Source organism: Poecilia mexicana, unplaced genomic scaffold (assembly GCF_051168715.1).
Source record: "Poecilia mexicana isolate PSO_F unplaced genomic scaffold, ASM5116871v1 scaffold_15, whole genome shotgun sequence".
NCBI classification, from domain to species: Eukaryota; Metazoa; Chordata; class Actinopteri; order Cyprinodontiformes; family Poeciliidae; genus Poecilia; species Poecilia mexicana.
In genome coordinates this window covers 24,267,599-24,291,735 of record NW_028263384.1, presented here as the reverse complement: position 1 = coordinate 24,291,735, position 24,137 = coordinate 24,267,599, and the positions used below count along the sequence as shown (strand labels likewise).

General features: G+C 39.7%; 1 protein-coding gene across 2 annotated transcripts; it reads left to right on the top strand.

Moving 5' to 3' along the window:
• The first annotated feature begins 754 nt into the window (after positions 1–754).
• On the top strand, positions 755–21,237 carry LOC106914902 (uncharacterized). Of its 2 annotated transcripts, XM_088013212.1 has the most exons (17): positions 755–1,580; positions 3,331–3,381; positions 6,132–6,232; positions 6,429–6,555; positions 6,668–6,717; positions 8,797–8,929; positions 9,154–9,312; positions 10,159–10,276; positions 10,347–10,349; positions 10,626–10,687; positions 11,727–11,852; positions 11,953–12,047; positions 12,126–12,281; positions 12,360–12,556; positions 15,187–15,316; positions 19,348–19,541; positions 20,118–21,237. In XM_088013212.1, exons 1-17 carry the CDS (start codon positions 755–757, stop codon positions 20,350–20,352), a joined length of 2,763 nt encoding a protein of 920 aa, XP_087869338.1. In that variant the 3' UTR covers positions 20,353–21,237. The 2 variants fall into 2 exon arrangements, with proteins under 2 accessions (XP_087869338.1, XP_087869339.1); XM_088013213.1 differs by lacking the exons at positions 755–1,580; positions 3,331–3,381; positions 10,347–10,349 and having other exon boundaries at positions 6,167–6,232; positions 9,154–9,335; positions 10,179–10,276.
• The last annotated feature ends 2,900 nt before the right edge of the window (positions 21,238–24,137 follow it).

Below are 24,137 nucleotides of genomic sequence, written 5' to 3'. Positions count from 1 at the left end.
AAATTGAGAAACTGAGGGAAGAAATGCAAAAGAAAGTCTCCAGGGCAAGACATGCCTACTGGTGGAGGAGTACCCATTCCTATCACTCTGCTGTCACGTTACGGGCGTGAGAAGCAAAAAAAAAAAAAAAAACAAAACAAAACAAAAAAAAACAGGGATATTATCTTTTCATGAAAAGCCTTCGGTGTGGGTGGTGCAGTAAGCCAGTTTTAAGCTGATGCTGGATGATTCATCAAGTATCAGAGAACAGGACGGCTCCTGTGGAATGAGGGAAATGTCATCTGATGCCATGCGGGTTGTTTGAGCCACACATCCGCTGCCCCTATTCACACAAGGCCCCGTGAAAACCACCCTCACAAAATTTAATATGGATTTCTCAAATTCATATAAGTACCACTGCAGGCACATGCATGGCTGTTTTAACTTTACAATCCATACGTCTACCACGGTTCAGCTGCCATATCAGTCGTTTTAAACCAATGTGGCTGCAATGATGGTGTTTATCATATCAAAGGATACTCGGTGAGGCTTGCATTCATTTCAAGTGTCCACCTGACCTCAAGAGTATGAATTGGGAGCTTTTTTCTCCTCCATGGTTTTCCTAAGCAACGCATGATGCAGCCGACTGTCTGTTTGGTCCAGATTTAGTATCACAGAGGAGTGGACGAAGGTTTTGTCCTCCTTTCGATATGGAGAAATCCATTTCATTTTGCTGAGAAGAAGCGGATTTTGAAAAATATTCAGAGTCATCTCGATGGCGAGCGGAAAAGCTGAGAAGCAACGGAGAACCTGGGGAAAAAGTGAACGTTTTTCATGCGGACTGTTCTTCTGCTCATGTCTGTGTGTCAGGAGGAAGCAGCAAATGAAGATTAATGAGGGTCGTCTGCATTCACACCCCTCACAACGGGGATCAGGTGAGAAGAATGTGGTCCATATTACAGTGGAGGATCTGGGGATCGATAACACAGGCTTTAGCCTGGGGGACGAGGGCCTCCTGACCCCAAGGAAAAGCACGGACCCCTCGTTCAGCTCTGCGTCATCCTGCTCAAGGGCTCTGAAAAAGAAAAGACTCAATGCTCCGTCTTCACTTGTTATACCGTGCCAGGTTCAACCAACAGCCTCCATTAGCTACAAGCAGGCTGATGAAGAAGAGGAGGAATTCCAGCTGGTGTTTGAAAATGGCGCTGATGGCACATCTGGTGCTGGAGGCCTCCTGACAGCACCCGTAATCAACCTGATCCCACCCACTCCCTCTAATGTTGTTGATGATGATCGATTCTTTGACGGCGATTTAGTTGAATGTGAGGCTTGCTCATCTGAGAGCGATAGAGGATCTGCTGCCGCTGACCTGGACAAGAACTGTAGTGTGCAAACGGAGGAATCAAAAAAAGGATTCACACTGGCTAAAGGAAGTAATGAAATTGCTGAAAGCAAATCCAACAGTGGTGGTGGTCTAAGTGATAAATCTGGAGACCAAGAAGAACCTGTACCTCATAAAAAGCTGGATGAAAAGAAATTAAGAGCCGCATTCCTATCAAGTGCCTTTAAGGGGGCTGCTACACCTGACCTCTCAAATAAACGTGAGTCTATCGGTTTTCATGTAAAGGTGAAACTCTGGAGCAACTAGGTTTTAATTAGGTGACTGATTACTTAACTGATTACCTTTCTTTTATGTTGAAGTAAAAGAAAGGAAATATAACCACTGTTTAAACATTCTACTGTAGATTCTCTACCAGGATACGACACCCTGGTATTCATTCATTCAGTTATAAACCAAACTCAGTTGCATGAAAGTCTATGGGCAAATTATAAAGAAAATGAGAACAATACTGGATTCCTGAATATTTTTCTTGCAAAAATTTCAGTCTTTTTTATATACTTGAGTGGACAAACAAACCTGTAAATTATCAGCAGCAGTGAAGTGGGACTGTGTTTTCTCATAGTGGATTATAGTGGTAGCAAACACAATGAAAACAGGATAGGGCCTAAAATAGAGCCCTGAGGTACTCCACAGCTATGAGCAGATGAAGACACATATGAGTCACTGACCCGACAATCCTTGTTGTTTGCAATGTTATCATTTGAAGAATGCCTTCTTGGAACTCCACTATGAGGGGTGTTTAGGATGCACGAATGGCTGTGAAACAGACTGGGAGCAGAGCTAAAGTTGTTTTTTTGTTTGTTTGTTTTTTAATGAGCTGAGTAGATTATGCTATGTTTTTGTGTTTCACATAGAAACTCTTTGTCTCCTCTTCCGGAGACAAAGAAATGTGCACATCCCTGTCCTCAAAGGAGTCTCCTTTGTCCTTGAGCTGTAAATAAACTGCAGTGTCTTAACCTGATGTGCTATTCTCTGTGTTCTGTTATCTTCATCAGAAGGTGAAACAGATATGGTTTATTCTTAATCTTTAATCTATAGCCTCTCTACGGTTCTTGTAGGATTAAAAGTGCAAGGCAATACAAACGGGTAACTATAAATGAGAGGTAAAATGTCTTCATGAAACAGAAGATGAAGTCCAGCTGCTCTCTAAAAAACATAAGATAAGATAAGAAACTTTACTATCCTGAAGAAATTTGTCATGGATACAAACACTGGCTGCTACACGATTGAAAAACCATAACTGTCATTTTATCTTCTCACTTAAAACCACTTCTATGACTAATTCCTTATAAGAGAAATAAATAATGATACACCAGAGAAACAAAGCAGTACATTTAAAATCTTAGACAATATTACGTACAGTCACAGTTTATGCTTTGTTTCTGTTAATGGCTTTGATAGAAAGTGAAACAAATGAGTTCCTGTAGCAGTTCAGCCTACATGCAGAAACTCTGAGACACTGAACTTCTGTTAAAGAAATGCCTACTGATACCAATTCAGACAATAGGTGACAATGACAAAGGGTTGATCATTTTTGGAAATTGGTTCTGCCAGTGTGTTTAGAGATACATTTATAAATAATTATATTTTCAGACACTCATTATGTTCATTTTCTTTGTTCTTGAAGCACTTGATGTCCCTCATAGTCAAAGTTTCTGCAAATATCAGGGGTCGACTGGCGTGTCTTTCTGTATAGAGTTTACAAAATGACCGGGTCAAAATAAGCATGCAAATATGAGCTTGGACAAATACTGGTGCTGGTTTTCTTTAAAATATATGAAACAAACAAAAAAAATATATAAAAAATGCCCTAAAATTTCCTCCAACTGCTTAGTACCTTATCAACCAAATTCTTTTTCATGCCTGTTTAATTTTGCGTCTATTTGAAAAGCTATGACATACTTCACAGCAAAAACACTGTTTTCTGTTTTCTTCTCTTTTTGTCACAGGGGGAAGCAACGCAGGAATACATTTTCTATCATTTACTGAAAATAACTTGGGTAAGTCTTTCCCTGGTTCTTGTATTCTGTCTTTTTGTTTCCATTAAGGAATAGTCGAGGTGAGAGGTAAATGTCATCCAGATCCGGACCAAGTGTTTCTTCTTCCAGCTGTTCAGACTCAAGTGCTACCTTTCCGTTTTGATCTTGGTTCCCCATTCAGCTGAAATTGCTCTCATTATGTGACATGGCTACAGTACCTAGAACGCCTCACATGGGAGTTGCAGAAGTTCCCTTTTGTTGGAGTCTCTTTTTAGCCATTGTGCACGTATTCCCCAAGTGTGGTTGTTCAGCCTGTTCCCAGGTTTTGGGTTGCTGTGACTCAGCATGCGCTCCTCCCTCCGTCTTCTCTCAAAAAGCAGACTTTCCTTTCAAACCAATGGTACAAATGATAAGCATCACTTTTCCCTATCCATTACACAAATGTGCTGAAATGTCATGACTCTAAAGCTTCGCTTTGTTGTTGATCTTGTGTCTGTCTGTGTGTCACAATGTGTCACAGGCAAAATGTAGGATCTGCCTATGCTAACCTGTCTTAGCAGGCAGGCTTACTCATGGTTTTGCTGTCCCTGATAGTCATGCATCTCAGACTGATGGATTATGTCTAGGCTGAATTTTAACATGCCTGAATATTCCTGTCCTTCGTTTCTTTGAAGAACGTAATACAATGGCACAGAAAAGTATTCATTTCCATAATTTTTCCACGTTTTGTCATAAACTACTGGCTGACATCCACAGCACTATTTTGGAAAACTGATGTTGGACCATGAAAACACTACCGCCCACAGCAAAACAAGGTGGTGGGAGCATCATTCTGTGGTGCTGCTTTACTTCACCAGGGAAGCTGGTCGTAGCTGATAGGGAGACAAGAGGTCTTGTATTAAGACAGTAAAAGACATCAAAAGTCATGTATCAGAGAAGCAATCTAGAGGTGGCAATTCTAAAGGAGGTGTTGATATTCTCATGGCCTAGTCAAAGTCCAGATCAATTAAGAAGCTGGTCCAAGAGGGGCAAATGGAAATATATGGATGCTATTCTTCCACTTTGAGAGAGTAGAGTAATTTTAAGGACTGTAGGAAGATAACAAAAGTCACTGAGTGAGACAAAGTGATTTTCTCAGAATATCAAAGGCACACAGTCATCAGCTATATGAAGGTACTCCCATGTGTCTTCCGATGTAGCCAACACTCATCAGTTCTTTCAGCCCAGCCTCGATAAGACAGGGGCTTGGCACACAGAATTTTCTGCCTCTGCTTAGCTGCAGGTCATATACTCTTAGAGCCAGGTGATGAAGAGACTGCTAGCTCAACGCCCCTCCTTTTTGTGCTCTTCTGCTCCTCCAGGACCCAGACAAGATTCCAGTGCTGACACACATAAACCAATTACACTGTCTTATCTGCCTCTGCCTTCGTTTCAACCCCTATCCATGTCAAACCAGCTTTTCAGAAACGGCAAGCTGAAATGTGGAAACAAAAAAAAAAGTACTCATATGATGATGCTCATGTTTTTCTTGGCTAGCTTATTCAAAAAGACAACTGCTTTTTCATCCTAATCCTTTAACCTTGAAATTTATTGAAGTTTAGGCTGTCACAGTCACATCACTATGTTTTTGCCATGTGTGGCATGAAAAAGTCAGGGCTTAGCTTGATGTCATGTTTCCAGCCTCATTCGTCTTGCTTGTTATGATTGGACAAAATAAATGACCAAGTGATATTTGGGAAATGTAAGAAAAAGAGCTGCCTGTGGGAAAGAATTTGGGCTGTCAGAGAAGCATGTCATCCACCAGACAGACAGGCTTGTGTTTGGCTGGTTGCTCAGTAACTCAATCTACAGCACATTGGAAAAGTATTCACACCCCTTGAACTTATTCACATTTTATTGTGCTATCACCACAAACTTCAAGTTATTTTACTGAGATTTTATATCAGCCCAAAGTCCCACGTAGTCATGAACTCAAAGCACTGTGATTCATGGGGTTTTCATGAATTGCAGCTTTTGCGTGTTTGGTTTCCCCTACCAATTTTGAATATTTTATTTGCCTGGTCTTCTTTGCAGATTAGCTCAGACTCTTTCAGACTGGAAGTGAACAGCAGTTTTTGAGTGACAGCCACAAATGACTTTTTAGACTCTCCCCTGTGGGTTTCGGCCAAAAATGCTAAAGAACTGAGCAATGTTTGAAAATGATTATCTGAGAAAAAGTTGTTTGTTTCTGGTAATTTTCACCAATAGTGCAAAGAATAATTTTTGTTAAAATATTTCTTTCTATGTAGGTTTCAGACCACATGCGTTTTTTTCAAAGAAATATTACATACACTCCAATTTGACCCCTACTATTAAATAATGCGACCAATTTTAGTTATTTCACCAACAAAAACAACCCTCAAAAACGGCACCATTTATTGCAGGCAGGGATATAATATATTTAGCTTTTGGGGTGTTAAGTTTAAAAAAAGGACTGATCTAACCAGTGTATTAGATAACTGCTTTCCAAATTATTATTATTTTTTTATGAAAATTGTTTTCTATCCCTCCCGCTTCATAATAATTCACCACTTTTTCCATGTCTATGAAAAAAATCTCAATAACATCCATTCAAGTTTGTGGTTTCGACATGATGAAATGTGAAAAATTTCAAAAGATATTAATCCTTTTGCAAGGCACTGTTCAGCATTATAATCTACAAAAGCTTATAAGGACTAAATCTAAAGCTTTCTCTCTTTCTTTAACAATTTTAATTGTTTTCTTCTATTAAGATGACTTGAGCAATAGAGATCTTATCCGTCCTGACATGCTGAAAAAAGAACTTGACAAGCTTCCTCACACAGCCCGGATGGAGGCCTTTACCTTCCACAGGGTATGACTACTCCTAGCTCCTCTCCTCACGTGTGTATATTGCATTTTAGAAACTGTATCTGCAGCTGACTTGTAGTACAGTGAAAATCTGCTAAATAATTATTACTGGCATATGACAATGTGTTGAAATAACTTATATTTGATGACTTTGAGTTAATTAGATAGGACTGTTGTCTAATCAGGAACCTATATTACAGCGACCATTAACACGTTCCTGCAGTTTTGGAGAAACAGTTCAGACTTCTGCTTTCCACACATCAACACATATCACAGATCTGTGCAAGGAAAGAAAAGGATCGCTTCAGCAACGGCGCATAACCACCGGTGAGTTTGTCTGCACCTTATGGATAGATATTGTGCATAATGCCGTTTCTCCAGCTAATGGGTGATTTAGATGCTGTCCTTCTGGCATTACTTTTGTTGTGTGTCTGTCCAGCTTCATGTGAGCCTCATTCAGCGGATCAGAATGGAAACTTCACTGACAAGGTAATCTAAAGAAGCAAAGTGGGGCCTAAATAGCATAGCATCATCACACAGTTTACTGATGTTGCTTGCTGAATAGTCTCTGTTTAGATTTCCCTATCTCTCCTGGCCTTATGGTAAAACAATGGGTGTGCAAAAAGTCTCCGGAATTTACTCTTGGTATTTAAATTTTCCAAACAAGGATCCTTGTGTCTTTTACAATTTCGGTGTATGCTTAAACTGAAACTGTTAGTTCAAAAGAGAAACTCACATCCAGCGAAATTGTTGTCATCAAGGCTAAGTTTCATGTGGTTACAACACCGGTTTTGTGTGAGTTATTTACACAAACACACATTTTAAACCAATCATTATCAACATTACCATCATAATAATTTTGGGTGCGAGACACATTTTCCATAGGTTTTGAAAACTAGAACTGGGTTCACCAGAAAAAACATATTTCTTCTGGTTCTCAACAAGTTTTTGACAGAAGAATCACCCGGTATTTGGCCACCTTTCTTATCAGATTTGGTAAAAGGTTTTCAAATTGGATCCATGTTAGTCAGCATGGATCCAACCTTTATACCCAATCCAATCAAGAGGAAGTTGGTTAAGATTAGTTCATCAATTTAAAAACCAATTATGACATTAGTCGGGTATTATTGTTGTCCACTGTATTTTCTGTGGATTTACAGGAAGTAAGTTGATAGTTCAATCTTAAGCCATATTGTGTCAATAAAACCTCTATGGGGGAGATGCGCTTTTGTTGATGTTGAAAACTGAACATTTCAGGCAAGCTTCAAAGTGTCGCACTGCAGGGTTAGGGTCAGAATGTTCTCTTGTAATGCTGGTGTTTCTGTACTTCCCAGTACAGAATCGGCTGGGTGAGACAGGGTGGCTCTTGTGTTGTTCTTGAAAAGCTTAACCAATTTCCTTTCTCATGAGGTTGATAGTTTGTGTCAGGCTGCTGAAGCTTTGACAGAACTGGAAGCTCCAACACACCAAATACATCAAAACCAGTGTTGGGATAAATAAAGCAAGCTAACACTGAGCTTCTGGAATGTCTCCAACCTCAATCCAATGGAGAATTGATGGGATATGCTTAAAAGGGGGTTGAAAGCCAAAAACACCAACACATTTAGGAAGAGTGGTCAAACATCCAGCCAGATTTATCCCAATATGCTGTTGATGACTACAAACAGTTTGTGGTTTTATGTAACTTACCAAAGGATATTTATCCAAATATTAGTGGAAGTGTATGGAATAAATTTCAGCCAGGATATATAATTTGACCCAGTGTGTATTGGGAGAAAAATCTCCGGAAATTCACATTTGTGCATTTCTGTCTTGTGTTTAAAAATCTATCTTTCCACCCTGCAAAATGCACAGCTCAAATAAATGATTAAAAACCCCACATAATGTAAATTAAGGTCTGGCAAGAACTGTAACTATACTACCACAATTCTTTTGCTACATGACAAATGTTGGCTAAGATGTGGATATAATATTATTTACCATGATTCATGAAAACATCACTAGAACAAACCATCAGTTTATTTAATTTCAGCCACCATCATAGTTGAAAACATTTCCAGGTAACAGCAGGGCTTTATTTAAGCCAATCTGCGCAACCAAAAAAGACAAAACAAAAAAAATGTTGTTTTAGTTCTTCAGGCTGTTTAAGCTCTTCACAATGACTCAAATATGTTAACGAGCAGCAACATGTCTTAACGGGCATATCCAACTCAGTCACACTGATTTCCAATAAGACGGTGATGCAAACATTGACAATTGTGGAATTTTGTTTTGAAGTGTTGCCAGAATTTAAATAGCACCAGTGAAAGTCAGCGTCATCTCCTGCTTTGTAAAAAAGAAAACAAAAAAACAGCTAATTAACCAATCTCTGGTTAAAAACAACAAAATTAACTTGAAGCAAACATGATGTTTTAGAAAACTTTCATCTTCATACAGTATGAATGTTTGCCTTAGAAATGACTCGGCTTCACAAAAGAAAGAAATGACGATATAAATGCTCAGTGTTTTGCAACATCGTGTTTATAAAACAGGGTTTCCATTGCATGACACGGTTGCTATGTGCTGCAGAATGTATGTACATCGTCTCCCTCTCAGGATTTACACAAGCAAGAGGCCAAATCCCTCAGTGACCTGAGCATAGAAGAAGTCTGCCAGTGGTTTACCAGTATTGGACTGCAAAAATGTCTCCCTTTAATCAGAGGTAAAACATCATATTTTGACTCATCACCTAGCTTTTCTTCGGCATGCAGCAAAATATATTCAGAATCATTAAAATTTTAGTTAGAACTTGATCTTTCCGTAGTGTTAAGAGATGCAGAGATGCATAAATGCCTTTTAGAGAAATCTGTCTTTTGTTTTTCGTCTTTTAAAAATAAGACTTCTGCATGCATGTTTGTTTATGACGTCTTCTCTCTTCTCTCTTAGAAGCTAAACTGTGTGGATCAGACATAGCCTCAGTAGATGCCAACACACTGGACATCCTCCACATCAGCTCACTTGAGGACAGGGAGCGATTACTGTCAGCTATCTATAATGCGCTCCACCCTCCCAGCACCATCACTCAGACTCTTGACTCTTTGCTTGGTATTTTTCACCTCAATAGGAATGTCCCAGTCAAGCAGTTGTTTCTATATATCAATCAGATTAGCTGTTTATGGATACCACCTTAAATCTATTACAGTCAGTGCCATACATTTGCTTGAAGTAACACATGATTACCCTAAAACATTTTGTTCCTTCTGACAGTTTTCATATGGAGTAATTTACTAAGTGGAAAGCCTCCCTGCTTTACTCTCTGCTTTGATATGACTTGTTGACGATCCACTATGAAACATGTTAAAATGCCGTTTCCAGTCAATTCTGAACAAACTTAGAAAAAAAGGTGTTTTCCTTTTCTTAGCTGTGGCATGATGTATTTTCTAGGCACATAGTACCATTGTACAACACAATCAAACTCAAAAGTTGATTTTACTTAATACGCCCTCTTTAAAAAGCTTTTGTTTGAACATCTTAATTGTTGTTGAGCTAATTAATGGCAGATGGTTCAACTGTTTTGCGTACTCAAAATAGCAGGTCACAGGGCACAGCGTCCAATACAGTCCATCACGGTGAACACCATTTAAAATTATTAGAGAAAACCTGTGTTTTCTCTAATAATAAGTTTTTGCAATCCAGTCTGTTTTGCAATCCATGTAATTTGGTTGTGCAAAACACAGTCGTTACAATTCCTTGGCTAACACTATGGTTGGCTGACATAAAATTACAGGCATTACTCCAACAACCGGGAGTTGAGTTTAGTAAGGATGTACGATCCTAATCATTAAAAAAATGCCTCGACTGGGACATCCGGGCTTTAAAGTTATAAAGAAGGTTTTAAACTTGACAAAATAAAATAAATACATGTTTGCTTGATGTTTCCTTTTTACCCAGAGACTTTAGAGCCAAGTAAGACGGAAACGTCCACTACAGATTCGGCATCCATGAGCAGGTCCACATCCTCTCCCCATGTAAGCTGCCTGAGTATGAATCGGCGTTCTTTTAAGTTCAGGTAAAGGTCATATACTCTTTAAACCTTGCACATAAAAAAAAACAAACAAACAAAAAAAAAAAACTTGCAGCAGGTCTGTAGCTACTGGGTTATTAGAGGGAAAACATTACGTGTAATAACATCGGTATCAGAGGCCTTCAGGCCGATACCTCTGCTGCATTCTATCGCTACAAGCTACAGAGTACAAAAGAGAGAACCCTATTAGGGACATGCTGCAGATATTTTAATTAGTTTCTGCTGGTGCTGTTCCCTGAAGTACTGCCAAAAACACGCACCGCAGTGAAAACAAAATACGACTAAAGGAAAAAGCAAGTGTTGTTTTTACTCTCATGATCTTGCTTGACAATAGGAACAGGAGCCAAAACCTCATGGCACCAAGGGGTTCTCAGATGATAGAGATCGCAATTAACGGTGAGTCAACACAGTCACACAAACTTAAATAGTAAATTATCACTTATTCCCTGAAGCAGAGACAATAAAAAGGCTTGCAAAGTGTCATTACCCCGTGCCTTTCCCCCCCCCCATCTTGACAAATGACAATCTTCAAAGTATTTCATTCACTTTTTAATTGATTTATTTTTGATTTAAGAAATGCATTATTTTTAAATAATATGATGCAGCCAACTTCCATCAGTCATCATCTAATTACTGCATTGCTACTCCACTTGAAATTAATTAAATCTTCAGTATTAATGAACATTAAAGAACAAAGTATCATGAAAACCAAGTGACACCAGAAAGATCAGAGATAAAGTTGTGGATAACCTTAAATACCCAGCACATCTCACAGAACACCGGAATAATGGCAAAAATAATATGGGGATGAGTTTTCTACAACAAAGAAAGGTAACTGGTTGAGTTTGATGGGAAGGTGAATAGAAATGAAGGACAAAAAAAACCCTCCCCCCAAAAAAACCCTTCTTTTCTGGGCTGTGGTGGAAGTTCATCTTTTAGCAAAACAATAAACCTAAACATGCAGTCAGAGTTGCAATAGAATGGACCAGTCAAAGTCCAGGTTCAAAGCCTAATGAGAATATGTAGGAAGACAAGTGCCACATAATCTGACTAAACTTGAGCTATTTTGTAAAGAGGTCTCTTTACGTGCAAATCTACACACAAGACGTCCCTGAGAAACTGGAAAAAGATGAGCACCACACTTTTCAGATATCTGACTGAGATAAATATAGTAAACCATGTGTTCAATTTGATTGTTGGATTTCTTTTACGTCATAATTACTCACACTAATTTGTGCTGATATAGTTAATAAAATTGCACATAATCACAGTTTGTTTGTAATGTCACCAAATATAAAAAAGTTATAGGGGTGTGAATACTTTTGCAAGACTCTGTATGTTAATGTCTGCAGTGTAGATTTGAGCTTCTTAGGTAGATTTTTAAAATGATTTTTAATGTGTTTTAAATGACTTAATTTTGATGCAAACGTTGCAGCATCAGAACGGATAGTTCATCTGAGGACCCCAAAGGAAACAACAGTGGGAAAAGTCATGGATTCGTGCATGAAAATGCTGGGACTGATGGACAATAAGACTCTATTCACACTAAAAGAGAAGCAAGGTGCTCAGATAATCAGCAATATCCCCATATAGTTTGCGATAGCATACAGAGGTTTTATATGAAGAGGGTATTAATATGATTTTGTGTTTTATTTCCTCAGATTCCCTAGAGGAGTTGTCCCTGGATCAGCACATAGGAGCTTTATTGAAGACACCATTAGAGAACGAGCAGCTGGAGCTGCATCTGTGTAAAGCGGTAATGAACTTTGACACAGTAGTTACAGATTTTACAGTGTGCACGCTAACAAACGTTCTGTTTGATTTTACGTAATAGGACAAACAAACGAATTCTGCATCGGAACCTAGTCCGGATATGAACGGTGAAAAAGGCGACGTCAACAAAAATGCCCAGGTGAACCAGCCAGGTAAAGAGGAGAGGATCCGGGAGCTAAACCGGCAGGTGGACTCGCTGCAGAATGTCATCCTTCAGGTCTGTTGTAAAAATCAAACAGCCCTTTTCAATTCATAGTAAGAATTATAATCAATTTTATCCCTTTGACTCCCAAAGGTCCAGGAGCTTCACCACGGCCTGGTAGCGTTTTGCTCAGAGATAAAGAATATGGACCCAGATGCGAATATGGGCAGGTTGGGTTCTGCTGAGCTGAAACAGAGGCTGGAGATGGTAAACAGCCAACTGCTGGAGAAGAGGCAGAGGCTGCAGATCCTCAGAGACAACATTAACAACTCAGCTGCTCATAAAAACAAGTAGGTGAAGTGTCTTTGTGGAGGTGGTCTAGCCTCGCAATGGAGAGAGACTGGACTCTTCCCTCTTCAAGTGATGACACTTTGCACTTTAAAATGTTACAGTCAGGGAATAACACCTTTAATTTTAACGAACGAGGCGGAACATTAACACTCTTCACCTTTTGTTTACTTACATCACAAGAGACAGTCATGTCATTAAAAAAATAAAAGAGTTAGTGAGGATTTTTCTTCTTACGATGGTTGAGAGAGTACCAGAGAGGAATTGCGTCATATCATCATTCTTCTATAGCGGTGTCCAAAATCAGTGCTCAAGGGTGAGTAGTTCTTTTTCCCATGGTCCAACACACTTATCAAATAATGATTCATTAGGAGGTCGCTGCAGAACTTTATGACATGCTGAGGAAATAGTTGGAGCTTTAAAACCAGCACTGTTAAAACCAGCACTGTTAAAACCAGCACTGTTAAAACCAGCACTGTTAAAACCAGTGCTGCAAGCAGAAACTTATCTAAAGCTGGGAGGAAACCAGCTCTTAAGGACTAGAGCAGAACACCTGTGCTCTAAAGCAGGGGTCTGTTACTACAGTCCTCGAGTGCCACTGCTCTGCAACCTTTGAATGCATCCCTGTTCCAACAGACTAAGAATAAAATGAATGGCTAATGACCAGGTTTTTGCAAAACTTGCCGACATGCCAAGGAGATAATTCTGGTGTGTTGGAGTAACAGTACATTAAAAAGTTGCAAAACAGGGGCACTGGAGGACTGGTGTTGCAGAGTCCTTGCTATAAGAGACCTCAAAGTTACTGCATTGTTGTTATATTTTGAGAAACACTGGGCCCAGAGATTCACTTATTTTTCATGGAGACTGAACTGTCTACTATACTTCTTCAACTCTGGCAAAAAAAAAAAAAAATCCCATAAAACTCTAATGATAGTATAAAATGTTACTTGTAACTACTAATTTTGCTAATTGCATGTGACTAGATGTATATACAGGTGCTGGTCATAAAATTAGAATATTGTGATAAAGTTCATTATTTTCCATAATGTCATGATAAAAATTAAATTGTCATATATTTTAGACTCATTGCACACCAACTGAAATATTTCAGGTCTTTTATTGTTTTAATTTTGATGATTTTGGCAAACAGCTCATGAAAACCCAAAATCCCTGTCTCAAAAAATTAGAATATTATGAAAAGGTTCTCTGAACGAGCAATAAAAATAATCATCTGAATCAACAAAGTAACTCTAAACACCTGAAAAAGATTCCTGAGGCCTTTAAAAACTCCCAGCCTGGTTCATTACTCAAAACCGCAGTCATGGGTCAGACTGCTGACCTGACTGCTGTCCAGAAGGCCATCACTGACATCCTCAAGCAAGAGGGTGAGAAACGGAAAGAAATTTCTGAACGAATCGGCTGTTTGCAGAGTGTTATATCAAGGCACCTCAGTGGGGAGTCAGTAGGAAGGAAAAAGTGTGGCAGAAAACGCTACACAACGAGAAGAGGTGACCGGACCCTGAGGAAGATTGTGGAGAAGGGCCGATTCCAGACCTTGGGGGAAGCAGTGGACTGAGTCTCGAGTAGAAACATCCAGAGCCACTGTGCACAGGCGTGTGCAGGAAATGGGCTACAGGTGCCGCATTCCCCAGGTCAAAGGTCAAGCCACTTTTGAACCAGAAACAGCGGCAGAAGCGCCTGACCTGGGCTACAGAGAAGCAGCACTTTGGACCACTGTTGTTCAGTGGTCCAAAGTACTTTTTTCGGATGAAAGCAAACTTTGCATGTCATTCGGAAATCAAAGTGCCAGACTCTGGAGGAAGACTGGGGAGAAGGAAATGCCAAAATGCCAGAAGTCCAGTGTCAAGTACCCACAGTCAGTGATGGTCTGGGTGCCATGTCAGCTGCTGGTGTTGGTCCACTGGGTTTTATCAAGGGCAGGATCAATGCAGCAGCTATCAGAAGATTTTGGAGCACTTCATGCTTCCATCTGCTGAAAAGTTTTATGGAGATGAAAATTTAATTTGGTCTGGAATCGGCCCTTCTCCACAATCTTCCTCAGGGTCCGGTCACCTCTTCTCATTGTGCAGCGTTTTCTGCCACACGTTTTCCTTCCTACTGACTTCCCACTGAGGTGCCTTGATATAACACTCTGCAAACAGCCGATTCGTTCAGAAATTTCTTTCCGTTTCTCACCCTCTTGCTTGAGGATGTCAGTGATGGCCTTCTGGACAGCAGTCAGGTCAGCAGTCTGACCCATGATTGCGGTTTTGAGTAATGAACCAGGCTGGGAGTTTTTAAAGGCCTCAGGAATCTTTTTCAGGTGTTTAGAGTTACTTTGTTGATTCAGATGATTATTTTTATTGCTCGTTCAGAGAACCTTTTCATAATATTCTAATTTTTTGAGACAGGGATTTTGGGTTTTCATGAGCTGTTTGCCAAAATCATCAAAATTAAAACAATAAAAGACCTGAAATATTTCAGTTGGTGTGCAATGAATCTAAAATATATGACAATTTAATTTTTATCATGACATTATGGAAAATAATGAACTTTATCACAATATTCTAATTTTATGACCAGCACCTGTATGTCTGTCACAGTCTCTGAAATGTGGTCTCTTTTCATTTAGACAGCTGGAGGTTCATCTGCTGGAAAAGATTAAGCTGAACTGCCAAGTGTTTAAGGAAGAAATTACCATTGTACATCTCAATCGACAAGCTACTCATCTCCTAAATGCCTGGCAAGGAAGCGCCATGAAGGTACAGCAGAAAAAAATTGGTGTTCTTTTATTGAATGCTTGCATCATTGCAGAGTTTAATTTGCAGATTTAAAGAGCGCTGGAGTTGAGTCAGTTGAGTTTAATCAACAGCATGTGAATGACAGTTGCACCAATATGTGGGAAAGCTGTACCGTCTGAGACGGAGAATGTTTTCATTTCCAAAAATAAACACTGAGAAACTGATATGTGCACCAAAACAACTGCAGATACTGGGAGAGGCATGTTTGGTATGGAATAATAAAATGATTTCAGCACAGAAATAGCAGAGTCAAATTTGGTGTTTTTTTGCAGAATATGGTGCTTTTTGAGCTATTCTTAACCATTTCAAAGAAACTTGTGTGACTGGCCTTTTTTTCTTTCAGACATTCCAGTTCTGATGCATAAATCGGTTTGCAGCGACATGTTAAGATTTATTTGTATACAAAGATATTTAACTCTTAAATAGATTAACCCAGTAAGACAAGGTGGTCACAGCTATTTGAGAAGATACTCCTCCAATCAAAACTATTGCTGATTTGACATAACACAATGGTGCATTAACGAGCATAAAACATTGTGTTTCAGTGTCACAGAACTTGAAAATCCCCAGAATATGTAACATTAATAAATCACAAGCAACCTTTTGTTTGCAAAGTGGATAATTTTAAAATTCACATTTCTGAAACCAAATGAGCCTTTTGAGTCATGCCCACTGAATGCAAAAGGCTCTGCCATAGATGACATCTGTAATGGCTTTTACCTTATATGGCTACAGAGAAGTATTAATACAAATTACCTTTATAATGAGAATATGTTAAATGGAAGCTTATTAGACTGAGAGAGGCAGAATACGGTGAGTGCAATGATACAGGAAACTTGAATAATCTCTTGAGAAGTAAAAAAAAAAGAAAAAGAACGCTTTCTTCTCACCTAACAAAACAGTGTCTCTACTGAAAGTACATTCTGAACTGGATTGTTAAACATTTATTTTGGATTTAAGGAGACAAGAGCAGCTACAGGAGATGGCTAAAACCAGGAAGTTGACAGCCAGACAGTTGAGTTAATCAAAGGTGTTGTTTGTGAGCACATCATTGTAGTGCAACCATCAAATCAGTCAATCAAATTTTATTTGTATAGCACATTTCAGCAGCAAGGCATTTCAAAGTGCTTTACATAATTAAAATAAAAACAGCATGTGAGAAAGAGTTTAAAAAAAATCATCATAAGTAAAATTAGGACTATGATAATAAAAATTGGTCTTTCACAATCACTGCAGAAACTACAGCACTGACCCATAATGTTTCAAGGAATTTAATGTTTTGAATTAAAAAAAAATTGTCCAAGCGGTCACTCATCATCATGGTGATGCCCGTCACTCGTCACCACGGTGAGTGACAGGCAGACAGTATCTCTCCTCCTAGACACTTTTCTATCACTTTTTTGCGTTATGCACTGATGTTCACGTTTGGTGTGTTCTGTATGCATTATTATTGAATAGCAACTTTTGCTTGAAGTCTAAGCTTTTGGTCACGGAAATGAATTCGGCTATTGTGAGCAACAAAAATGAATGCCCTTTAAAAAGGAAGAGTTGCTTAAAAGAGGATGAACAAGCGGACAGAGCAAGTCACTTAGACAAACTGGCAGTGTTTACTGAGAAAAGGATGTTTAGCGCTGACATTCGAGAGCCTGTTACCATACCAACAAAGGAATGCATGTGACAAAAGCTACTGGGAGAGTGAAATGGAGAAATGGGCCAGTATGTGTAAAACTATCTGCATCTATCCCCCAGTGGAGCTCCCCTTCTTTTTTAACGTGGCTCTTTTATCTCGTCGGTGAAGCCCTAACGAGATGCCATGAAAGGACACACGCGGTTTCAGCTTTGAAAGATGCCCCGTGTCACATTGCCGCCCCCAGGCCACACTTTTTTAGGTGCTGAGTTTGTGGGAAAAGCAGCAGCACTAATGTTTATCATATGACCTAATCAGAGTTAACACACAGGTCAGAGCCAAGGAGCAGTCTGGGAACTGATAGAGCTGCTGTTCAAATAAGGAACAGACCGCCCAGTGTTTGCTCCTCGTAGGCTGCCCCAAATTTCAAACAATAAGGAAATATTTCATCATCGGCCGTCTAATCACCAGGATCGCCTGTGACTGGAGAGTATCAATAAAGCAGCTGAGAGGGAAGGAGGAAAAGGGGGAAGCAGAGGAAAACAGAGACACAGATCGAGGGGTGAAGGGTGAGAACATCAAATGAGGGAAGTGACTTTAAATAATCCGTTTAGCTTTAATGGTTTTAAAACTTCAGATGGACAGTGGGAGAGAAGAAAGCTGGAAAATTATTGGTTCATCCCTCCCTAGCACCTAAGTCCTCTACGTGCAAAAAGGAAATTCCCCCCAAAAAAACCAACAGAAAGAGCATCTTCAATTTTAATCTCACTGCACTCCTGTTAGATTATTTCTCACCGTTTCATTATCTTCACTGAATAATTCCTGATGTTCTCACTTACTCCGCATTAGTTTTGTGGAATAGTACCGCATGTCTGCCTCAGGCAGGCGGGGATTTCATTCAAAGTTCCGGATAAACAAGAAGAATATGAAACGAAAAGTCCTCAGGTTCTTAAAATATGACCAGAACTGAACAAACTGGAAGGGAAAAAATACATATTAGAGTTTCGTCGAGGGGCTTTGCCTGCGTTTCCGTTGATATATCCTGTCTGGCCCACTTGTCTAGAGAGAGAGAAGCTTTAGCTTTGACCCCTGACCCTTGCGAGGCGGCAGCTATTGCTGCAAGGCATTCACACGCCGTGTGGGGGGAGAGAGAAGTATGCCAAGAGGCTGGATAAAGGGCCCGTTGGAATTCAGTGGTCAGACTCACAAGTTATTTCTGATTCCTGCAAGCTTCTTGCGGCGTGATCTCTTTTAGAGCTAATCATTATATCTTGGTGGTCGACTGACTTTGACGCAGACTCAGTATTTATCTCTTGGGAACTTTCTTGTACTGTAGTGGTGTGTGTAACTTTAAAGGAGGCGATATCCGGGTTATTTTTATAACTCAGTGGCACATAACAAGTTTGACAGGCAGTTTAGAGAACAAAAGAAGTCATAGTTCATCAATCACCAATGGTGAATTATGCTTTGAATTGAGACCTAACGTGACATTAAAAATTAATTAGTTATGCAACTGCATTAACTAAGCTCGATGGAAATGTTTGTTTTGAATGTGTGCAAAGGTTTCCTGTGGGAACTTAAAAACATACAAAAAAGCATAATGATAAATCATGCTGCACTTTTGCAGCCATTGAATGCATCAAGAAATCTGCTTGTGGGGAGAATTGGAAATATTTAGCATGATCATCGCTGACCAATGACCAGCCAGTCAGAAAGTATAGAATCCACACATTTTCCAAATAGTAAATGCACCACACCTAGGAGCGACCAAAACTCATGCTAGAAAATACAGTTGACTATTCCCAGTTCAGAAATCGCAAAATTTTCTGTGGAGTATAATGCTAAGCTATTCGCAGAAAGTCTGTTAATGGATGTTTTGTAGAGCTTATCTAAAATATTTGAAAGAAAAGCCAGCTTAGAAAACTGAAACCTGGGTGTGACACTACTTGAAATGCTACTGGCTGGTGTTTGCAAAGCAGCTAATCTAGAACTGTCATTTTCCTTGACGATTATTGGTTGTAACCCCAAGAGGGGCGATAAGAAAGACTGTGGAAATTAGCTTAAAAGACTGTTTCCACTGTGTTTTAAGGTATATTTGGTTTTTCAACAGCAAATACAGGCAGCTATAACCTATTATGAGTTTCTCAAATATTAACAGATTTCAGCTTTGTGGTCCCTAATTCCCATGAATACCGAGGGTTCACTGTGTAGTCTTCATGGATACAGACTAACAGCTAGGTGACCCTACAAAGCATTGAATCAAGTGGGACAAATCTAAATGCTACACTAGTCAGACTTTTATTTTCTTTAAAAAAAAAAAGTAAAAATACTGCATTGTTTGAGTTTTTGTTTCATGTTATTACAGGAGAAAGCTCAAAAACAGACTTCAGCTTTAGGCAGCTTGAGCCAGCTTGTGACGCCTCAGTCTCCAGCCATGCTGATGGTCGTGCAAGAGAAGCAGCTTTCTGATGGGCATTATGGCTTCACATGCTGCCACAGAGATGACAGAGGACTGGTGGTGGTGAAGGTGGACAACTCCCACCTGTGTGTGGGGGACAGGTAAGAAAGGTGCACTAACAAAACTACCCTGGGCAGATCATTTAGGATTGTTGACTAAAGTGTGTTCACTGATCCCCCCTAGCAAGTGAAAGCAGATCTTACTCATTTCTTTCATTGGTGCATTTTTTTATGCTCAGTAGCTATGGAGACTCATTAAATAATAGCCCCAAAACAAGCAACAGAGTCATGTAATACTTGGATGCAGAAGAGAGAGAAAATGAGCAGATACAAATATGTCATGCATTTAAGCAATTAAGGAATTATAGTCAGTATATTGTTAGAGAAACAAAGCTGTTAGAGACACAATTTCACATACTCTCAGTGGTGTTGTTTTTGCTCGTAGAAACAGTTTGGCCATGGAAAGATCCTAGACTACAGAGCAAATAAAGAACCAATGGAGTCGAAAACAGTCTTTTGTTGTATTTTTTTTACAAGCGAATAAAAACCTGCAGGCCATCTATCCTAATGTAAATCCTGTTTGTTTATGAATGCAAGAAATTATTACCAAGCTTACTGTAAAATATATATTCTTCAATATTTGTTAATCATTTATTACCTACCACTTTGTCCTCACAGACTCGTGGAAGTGAATGGGGTGCCGGTGGTCAGCGCCACCCTGGAAGAGCTGAACGATCTGCTGCGTCTCGGACCGTGTGTCCAGATTGTTGTTCTTCGCCAGCCTCCACCTACTCTGGTCTCTACTTGTCTCAAGCAACCGGACATAAGTCCAGATCACGTCCAAACACTCTGGCCTCAAAGGGATGAAGTAACTACAGAAACCGCACCACAGAGAAAGATTGTGGCCATCTAACAGTGGGCTTACAGAGCATCGGAAAAATAGTCATACCACTTGAACATTTCCACATCTTGTCATGCTAGACCTACAAATCCTTGATGTATTTTATTGGGATTTTATATGATTGGCCAAACAGGTGTATATTATGAAGTAGAAGAAAAATGATGAAGGATTTCCAAAATATTTCACAAGCAAAAATCTGCTTAGGGTGGCCGGTATTTTTGTTCTCCCCTCTTTTACAAGACTCTAAGCATGGTTATTGGGACGGCCGAAGCCTTTTTGGGGCCCACATAAAATGTCAAAATCAGATACTTTATCATACCTAGGCTACACTATTTGTGTAACATACTTATTACTATCAGTGTCATTTGTAAATAGCTTACATCATACCAGTGTTTTGATTCTAACTTTTCAAGAGTAGCAAACAAGCAAAGCTGCTCTAATTGAAATGCAGAGAGGTACGCAAGCGTGGCATATTGATTTAACTACTAGAAAGTAACATCTGCAGACAAACACCAAATTTACAGTAAACAAATTAGCAAGTTTAATATCTTTTGATTTTAAAATTGGTGTCTAAAATGAGCCAAACGTGCAATCTGTCACTACAAAACAAAATCAAATGATGTGCTTGGGGGCCTAATGGTGTTGGGGCCCTAAGGAGCTGCATTATTCGCATTTGCCTTTGACCAGTTCTGAATGAATTGGCCAAAGTATATTTGTGAGTTAGAATGGCCTAGTCAAAGCCAAGATTTAAATCCAACTGAGAATCTGTGACTAGAATTGCAAATAGATGTTTTCATCCAGTCTGGTTGAGGTTGTACTATTTTCCAAAGAAGAATGGACAGAAATCTTTGTCTTTGATTGAATCATCACTAATGGCTGGAAATAAAAAAAGTAAATATTGACACAAAACTGTCTTGCATTCTGGACAACGATTTCCAAACAGACTGCAAGAAGGGTCCGACTTGATTAGCACACTTAGGCTTTCTGCAAGCTTTCACCTTGCCAACTTGACTCTTTAGATCCTCCCGAATACTGTTCACAGCAGTGTTTCTTAAATGAAAGGAGGTTGGGTCTTTGTTGGCAAGCCGTAACGTAATCCACTGCATTGCATGAACAAACCCTTGGGCCCGGAAGTAGCCCATTTATCAGCCCCCTTTCTTCCTGCTCTTACTAAGTGGCAGTGGATCATGCATGTCTGACAGAAAGACAGCACAAACACTACCAAACCCTGACCCAGACCCCGAGGGGTCCAGAGAGCCTGAGAGGAAAAGTGAGGAACTGGTTTTGCTTGTCCCATGATGAGAAAGGTCACAGGTCAGTCACCAACACGTTTGTGTTTTAATGGTTTTCTAATCAAAGCCAAATGAGCTCCGTATAATCCCGATGATGACAGAGGTGGCATTTGCTGCTTGCCAAACTGAGCCACAGGGAGGGAGGAGTACCATGCTGGCAAAACTGGAAATGTGAGACTTCTTTACAGGCATGGGAAATTGAATTCCTCCACGTTGCAACATGTTTGTCTATCCACTCACACAGACGAACCATAATAACAAACCTCAGGATGTTTAACAATACAATGAAAAGTGTACTTAAAAACGGCAACAGTTCAATGCCAGGGCTTGGACGTGAGACGCTGTGGGAAGGAAGAGAAGGGGAAGAAATTATTGATGATCATGCTCAGAGTCAAAATAGCAGTGTGAAAGCAGCTGAGGTAGTCTGGTCTTCTATTCAGCGCAAAGAGACATGGAGAGAAATTCCCAACTCTATAAAATAAAGCCACACAAAGGCTGAGGAGAAGGAAAGAATGTGTCATGGCTACCTTCATGGAAACAAATTAACGCTGGAGAAAATGAGACTAAAATCCTATAAACACTCATTCTGGCAAGACTAGAAAGAGACGGAGGGACTCCCAGTGACCGACACAACCCTCTGAACACATACTCGCAGACTTTGATATTCCTGCTATAAAACTATTGCATGTTGTCAATCTAATAAGCACAAGAAATCCATCTGGTGAGGATTTAACTGGACACGTTGAAACCCAAACATCTCATTCAAGACATTAAAGGTTAGTTTACGATTTTTGAAATGAGGTTCTGTTAAAATGTTAAAACCAGTTAATATCTGACCCTTAGTAGATGGGTCTCCTGGGATCTTCATTTATTGTATCTCTGAGTACTTGAGCTAGCAGCTAGCTGTTGATTATTTACAGGAGAAATGAAAGTTGGAGGCGGTACGCCACCAATAATCGTCCTGATTAAAAGTCGTACTGAAAACGGAACATGTCAAGAGTATCATATAAAATGGTTTCATACGTAATAAAACCAAGTCTACATTAAGCAATATATTACTGACACTGATCTCGCCATCTGAGTCACCAGTGGGCCTTGGTAAAACCATAAGGACGAAAACACGGAGTACCCATTGTTACCTGGTAAGGTGGAGCTCAGCTCACCTCTCCACACAGAAAAAACGATCCGCCATGATGAAAGGAAGTCACTGGAACACCAACGTCCTTCAGAAAATGAAAAGATGCTACAGATGCATATCAAGGAGGAATTGTAAACAATCACGTTGATTTCTGCGCTGTTGTAGAAGTGCAATTTACCTAAGATTGTAGTTTGGCAATGACAAGTGAACAAAGTCATTGAGTCCATGTTGGGCATGCTTCCAAATATTGAGCAATTAAAGTCGGAGCAAGAGAAAAGTTGAAGACCTTTAAATGCTTTTCTATTGCAGTGTAGGTGATGATTGTCTACAGCACACGCTGTAAGCTTTATAACAAGGCTTCCTCTACGATTGAGTTGGTGCATTACAGACATCATGGCCGAACATTAGCAAGGGGATAAAATCAAATCCAATTGCTTAAAACTTCAGAGTCCGTGCCTCAAGCAGGTAATCATTTCTTTATAGCTGTGGGACCAGATCCCCTGTACGACGCAAAGCGTAGAACAGGAAGCTGGTTTTTAACGGGCTGGGAAAACGTGGAACTCAGAACAGCAACAAAAACAAAACAAAAAAACAGAAAAAGAGTAATTTGGGGAGAAAACTGATGGAAAATAATACAACAGATTTTATAGAGGCCCTACCTATAGAGCTGCTGGCTAGTCTGCTACTAATTTGAATTTATATGGAGAGAAGATGCACCAACTGTATTGAAGGTAAACTCTTAACATTTAAACAGAAAGTCACCTCAGAAAACCATCAGTAAGTTAATAATTCCCAGAACTAATTTCAGTATTTTAGCCAGAGTTGAAAACAACCATGTGTGAGGTCTTAACATCCGCTACATAAATCGAACTACATGAAAAAAAAAAAGATTCATGGAATAATGGCAATTATTTATTTTTACTGGAAGAGTAACAACTTGCACACAGCCTACATTGGCTTGTGTTTTTGTTACTGCACCCTTGTCTAGTATAAATACTTATATCCTCAACAGACAGTCAGCGTCATGAATCTCTTCCACAGTTATTTTGTGGGTCAGAAGCTGAAAGATTTGGGAGCCACTACTTTAAGTGACAGAGGATGAACCGCAGAGCACCAGTACTCTTCTGTTTGCTCATCAGGAACATCTGCAGTAGGTTTGAGCGGCATGCAGCGGCATCTTCCCATACCAGCAAAGCGCCTCAGGTTGACCTATAGCTCTGTACCTGACACACAGTGGCACGAAGCAACCTGCATCTGGTTTGGCTTAGTGGGTTCAGTAAAGTTACATCCAGTGCACACTGATAAGCTCAAAACGGAGTCCGGTGTGGCTGGATTTCTCCCTTTTGTCCTGTGAGCCACAGCTTCTC

Bases quoted from the DNA above. Each gene is read 5' to 3' on its own strand.
- LOC106914902 (XM_088013212.1), top strand. From the start codon at position 755: ATGGCGAGCGGAAAAGCTGAGAAGCAACGGAGAACCTGGGGAAAAAGT. The intron at 6,556-6,667 runs GTGAGTTTGTCT...GTGTCTGTCCAG, and splicing joins GCAACGGCGCATAACCACCG to CTTCATGTGAGCCTCATTCA. The intron at 9,313-10,158 runs GTATTTTTCACC...CTTTTTACCCAG, and splicing joins GACTCTTGACTCTTTGCTTG to AGACTTTAGAGCCAAGTAAG.